The sequence below is a fragment of the Thalassophryne amazonica genome, chromosome 2 (assembly GCF_902500255.1).
Source record: "Thalassophryne amazonica chromosome 2, fThaAma1.1, whole genome shotgun sequence".
In the NCBI taxonomy this organism is placed as follows: Eukaryota; Metazoa; Chordata; class Actinopteri; order Batrachoidiformes; family Batrachoididae; genus Thalassophryne; species Thalassophryne amazonica.
This window is the reverse complement of record NC_047104.1, coordinates 40,054,692-40,060,691: the sequence shown is the minus strand read 5'-3', so window position 1 is coordinate 40,060,691 and position 6,000 is coordinate 40,054,692. Positions and strand designations below refer to the sequence as shown.

Genomic DNA, 6,000 nt, shown 5'->3' with positions numbered 1-6,000 from the left:
CCAAAGCAACAACAAAAAAAAAAACAAACAAAAAACAATCAATAGTAGAAATACAGCATACATGTTTGAAGACGAGTGGGAAGACTAATTCATGTGTCATCCAGCGGAGACATATCAGGAGTATCACTGAAAAGGTGCGGGTTCTGTTATAACAACCAATCATCATTTGCACAAAATTTTGCAAAGTTTTTACAGTTTTGAATCACACTGCTAACAAGAATGTCACGAACATAAGTGTACATGCCATGCTAGTGTCCCAAACGTCCGCGCGCGCTTTACTTTATGGCAGAGCATGAAGGCTGCTCATGTTCTGCTGACATGCGGCTCAGCTCTAAACAATCACCATTCATCCACACTGGTTTCCCAACCATCAAAGGTTTCACGAAGTGCCGATGTCTTGATAGAATTATGACTTGGCAGCACAATGAGCATTGCATGATAATTACAGCTCAGCCAATGACAGGACTTGGTTATGTTGATGGCTATAATTTAGCTTTGTATAAAATGAAATGATCATGACAAAGATCCATGAAAATATGCAATAGGTGACAGGGATGCTAAATGTAGAATGCAGTTTGTCTATGGAGACAGCTCATAGGCTGCGGCAGTGCTCTTGAATGAGGACACAAGAAGTATAGATGTTGGGAGGAGCCAGCTAGCAATGGCAGGACCTTAGATGGAGACTAGCGAGGCAGTGCTCTGTTATTAGACTGTCTACAGCTCTCTGCTGCCAGGTTTTCAGTCTGAAACATAAGAGAGAGGCACTGGAATGGGGATTGTCTTATTGCTTCTGTGTGACTTAGAAAAACTGTGGGAAGGTTTTTGTTTGGGCCAGGGGTGTAGGTTTGCATATGGACCATAGGGACAAGTCACAACCAATATTTTGGGATGGCAAAGTAGTCCCTACCAATATTTAGCATTTTTGTTTATATAACAAAATCATTCACTATTTTTTTGCGAACTCGATACTATAATTTTAGTCGTCACGTTTTGTGTTTTCGACGTGCCAGAATGACAGGGTTACCCATGTTGCAATTTCATTGGCTCACGTTCTTCTCACATGGACGTAAACAAAGCGCATCTCGTGGCAGGCAGTGCTTAATTTGTAAAGTGGGAGGTCCCGGAGCGCAGAGGATGGGTGGCTCCGGTGCAGTGTTGCCAGATGTACGATAATTATCGTATTTGTACGATAGTTTTGCCATCTGTACGATGTACGATCTATAATGGGAAAAAACCCAATATGTACGATAATTTCAGTTGGTTGCCCAAACACGCATCTCTCTCTGACACCCAAGAATCATTTTGTAGGCGTTGCACTCAGGCGGCATCAAAGACACACCACACACAGGGCTGCTGCTGGCTTTGGGCTGCCGGGACAGTCATTTGAAAGCCCGCCCCCTCCCCATACAAAGTAATGAGTTCCCATCCAATCTCTGCAGGACAGGACAGGAAGATTCCCCAACCAACATCTTTTTTTTTTTTTCGAAACTGTATTTCAACAAATGCAATAACAAACGAACAAAACACAAGAGCAAAGAGATATACAAGAAAAAAAAAAAAAAAAAAGTTCAAGTTCCTTATGGAGGTGTCAACATTTTTTCTGTGTTCAACAAAATCTGCACAAGTGGCCATGGCATCGGATGACGACAGCGACCTCGAGGTTGAATTCGACTCTTTCTAGTCTGGTAATTAACACATGTTTGTGTTACTTCACAGTCTGGTAGTGCATTTGCTTGTGCATTTGCGTTCTTTTTGTGCCATAGTTTCCCCATTAATATAATTACTGTTTAAAAATGTGACATAAAATTCTTTGTAAATTTAAAAAAAAAAACGCTAAAATAGCTACGTTGTATACGTTTTGTTTGTGTACGATAATTTCTCCAAAATACGATAATTTTGAGGTTTTGGTACGATAGTTTCATATTTCATATCTGGCAACACTGCTCCGGTGCAGAAAAACAAGAAGGGCGGGGGGGAGGGGTTGCGAACAATGCTGTGCGCCACACTTAAAATAAACTGCACACCCACACAAACACGCACACACACCTTCACAAATGACACTAACATCCTGCCTTTTCCTTAAAAAATACATTTATGTTTGCTGTCTGTCTATGTACTTTTCTGTCACTTTTGCGCTCTTTTTCATACTTTTCCCTCGTTTCAAAAGTCACCGAACGCACTTTACTGTAATATATGCAACATATAGCACACTGTTGGAAAGCACGGGTTCTTGGCTTGCTGTCAGTGTTGAAATTTTTCAGAGTGAGGGCTTACATGAGAACTTACGGTAATGAGAATCAGCGGCGCACTAGTGTGAAACTTCCGTGTTTTTCCTCTGCGTTATGACATCACAGGCTTACGTTTACCGTAATACACCATATATATAATTGGAAATCCCTTTTTTTTGGCAAATTAGGTTGCCAGATACCTACAACTGCATTATTGATGAAGAGAATAAATTATACATCTTGTTTGCAAAAACTTTTTTTTTTTTTTGTTAGCTCCACAAGTATTTTTTTTTTTTGTTGTCTACTGGTGGCAGTAATTAAACCATTACTTAAAAAGCCATCACTTGACCCAGCTATCTTAGCTAATTATAGGCCAATCTCCAACCTTCCTTTTCTCTCAAAAATTCTTGAAAGGGTAGTTGTAAAACAGCTAACTGATCATCTGCAGAGGAATGGTCTATTTGAAGAGTTTCAGTCAGGTTTTAGAATTCATCATAGTACAGAAACAGCATTAGTGAAGGTTACAAATGATCTTCTTATGGCCTCGGACAGTGGACTCATCTCTGTGCTTGTTCTGTTAGACCTCAGTGCTGCTTTTGATACTGTTGACCATAAAATTTTATTACAGAGATTAGAGCATGCCATAGGTATTAAAGGCACTGCGCTGCGGTGGTTTGAATCATATTTGTCTAAGATTACAATTTGTTCATGTAAATGGGGAATCTTCTTCACAGACTAAAGTTAATTATGGAGTTCCACAAGGTTCTGTGCTAGGACCAATTTTATTCACTTTATACATGCTTCCCTTAGGCAGTATTATTAGACGGTATTGCTTAAATTTTCATTGTTACGCAGATGATACCCAGCTTTATCTATCCATGAAGCCAGAGGACACACACCAATTAGCTAAACTGCAGGATTGCCTTACAGACATAAAGACATGGATGACCTCTAATTTCCTGCTTTTAAACTCAGATAAAACTGAAGTTATTGTACTTGGCCCCACAAATCTTAGAAACATGGTGTCTAACCAGATCCTTACTCTGGATGGCATTACCCTGACCTCTAGTAATACTGTGAGAAATCTTGGAGTCATTTTTGATCAGGATATGTCATTCAAAGCGCATATTAAACAAATATGTAGGACTGCTTTTTTGCATTTACGCAATATCTCTAAAATCAGAAAGGTCTTGTCTCAGAGTGATGCTGAAAAACTAATTCATGCATTTATTTCCTCTAGGCTGGACTATTGTAATTCATTATTATCAGGTTGTCCTAAAAGTTCCCTAAAAAGCCTTCAGTTAATTCAAAATGCTGCAGCTAGAGTACTAACGGGGACTAGAAGGAGAGAGCATATCTCACCCATATTGGCCTCTCTTCATTGGCTTCCTGTTAATTCTAGAATAGAATTTAAAATTCTTCTTCTTACTTATAAGGTTTTGAATAATCAGGTCCCATCTTATCTTAGGGACCTCGTAGTACCATATCACCCCAATAGAGCGCTTCGCTCTCAGACTGCAGGCTTACTTGTAGTTCCTAGGGTTTGTAAGAGTAGAATGGGAGGCAGAGCCTTCAGCTTTCAGGCTCCTCTCCTGTGGAACCAGCTCCCAATTCAGATCAGGGAGACAGACACCCTCTCTACTTTTAAGATTAGGCTTAAAACTTTCCTTTTTGCTAAAGCTTATAGTTAGGGCTGGATCAGGTGACCCTGAACCATCCCTTAGTTATGCTGCTATAGACGTAGACTGCTGGGGGGTTCCCATGATGCACTGTTTCTTTCTCTTTTTGCTCTGTATGCACCACTCTGCATTTAATCATTAGTGATCGATCTCTGCTCCCCTCCACAGCATGTCTTTTTCCTGGTTCTCTCCCTCAGCCCCAACCAGTCCCAGCAGAAGACTGCCCCTCCCTGAGCCTGGTTCTGCTGGAGGTTTCTTCCTGTTAAAAGGGAGTTTTTCCTTCCCACTGTAGCCAAGTGCTTGCTCACAGGGGGTCGTTTTGACCGTTGGGGTTTTGCATAATTATTGTATGGCCTTGCCTTACAATATAAAGCGCCTTGGGGCAACTGTTTGTTGTGATTTGGCGCTATATAAAAAAATTGATTGATTGATTGATTGTTCTCTCAGGTGTAGGCCTATAGAATAGATTCGTGATTTTGGGTGCAATTTTGTTATTTAAGCTATTTGTTTGTTTGCCTACACACTTAATATTGTAAATAAAGTCTTAAATTATTCAGCATTATGTCGTCATATGTTATGTATTATGCTGTACTTGTGCGTCTAATGGTATGCGTGGGTTAGGGGGTGATGGTGGTGAGCAGGGGGGCCGGGTGGGGGGGGGGGGGTGGTATTGTCCCTACCAAAGCTGAGACCAAACCTACGCCCTTGGTTTGGGCTCATATTTAAAGACCTTGTTCTGATTTTTATCAGTGAGTCTAACATAGAGTCAAAAGCCTTTTCAAGAAGTGTAGAAGCAGATGACTGAATATGCAGTCACAATGAAGTTTGTAAAGTGTTTAAAAACAACTCAATTGACATTAATCTTGGGAATCTGTGTTTTGTGCTAGAATGCCAAAAACATCGAGTAAGTAATACTGAAACATAGATGGTGTCAAACACAATGAGCTATTTGAGTTCATCCACGACAAATCATTTCACCCCCAACATGGCCCATTTAATGTTCAGTAAAACCACACAGCACATTCACAAAATGCTGATTTTATGTCTGAATGCCTGCAAATCAGCTAAAAGGAAGAGGAAACTCTATGATCATATCTACCACGTTCTTTCATTCACACTCATCTCTCAGGAATTTGGTCAGTTGTAAGCAGGTAAATATCATGTTTCATGAAAGTCCCTGATACCGCCTCTTCCTTCTCCATTTTGCTTCAGTACACATGAGACAACAAAAAGACAACCTGTATTGATGGGTGCCCTTTCTAGGACTTCTCATTAAGATGTTTGATGCAAATGACAGTAGAATAACTTTAATCCTAAAACCAGTTAGTAAGAGAGAGTTAATTCCCTGTAAGCCCATTAGGAAAATCACAGAAATAGCTAGAAAATACTTAATTTTCACAAGCTTATTTTTTGCCTTCAAATGAGTTCAAAGCAAGAAAACAAACATGCAGCTCTACAATCACAGTTCATCACATATCCACTTGTTGACATAATTTATTTTCAACAACTTGCATGTCCTTTATCTTTTAATATGTCTTTTATTCTGATTTAAAGCATTTGTATAAAAGCTGGGACACTGAAAGACTGTCTTCCTGTCCTGACTACTCCTCTTTAAACCAGTTACGTTAACGATTGTTGCCTGGTTTCGTGTTTTTGGCTTCGAGTTGTACTAACCAGTTCTTTTCCTGCAGGAATCCTGCACCACCTAAAGGAGACGTTCACCCACGTCCCCAGCTACGACATGAGTCCAGCCATGCTCAGTATGCTGATTCGAATGATGTTGGCTCAGGCTCAAGAGTGTCTGTTTGAGAAGACTGCCCTGCCTGGGATCAGAAACCAGTTCATCTCCTTGCTCAAAATGGCCCAGGAGGCTGCTAAGGTAGATTTCCAGCCTCTTTAATACTAAAACATGTGATTGACAACTAGTAAGACAGATTTAAAGGACATTCACTGTGATTATCAGTATACTAAGTGGTATGTACAGTAGCTTTCCCTTGAATGCTTACAGCAAAGGTTTTGTAATATCTGCACAGACCACTGTGTCTAAAAGTGGATATCAGCCTGTGCCATCATGAAATGACATTTCTTTGTCC

At 40.2% G+C, this 6,000-nt stretch overlaps 1 protein-coding gene across 3 annotated transcripts in view; it reads left to right on the top strand.

Annotated features, from left to right (window-relative positions):
* Positions 1-6,000, top strand: part of rhpn2 (rhophilin, Rho GTPase binding protein 2) — a 116,920-nt gene that overhangs the window by 68,103 nt on the left and 42,817 nt on the right. For all 3 annotated transcript variants that reach the window (XM_034185262.1, XM_034185246.1, XM_034185253.1), the window contains one exon: positions 5,599-5,786. In XM_034185262.1, the coding sequence (XP_034041153.1) occupies positions 5,599-5,786 (188 nt within the window). The remainder of the gene's footprint in view (positions 1-5,598; positions 5,787-6,000) is intronic.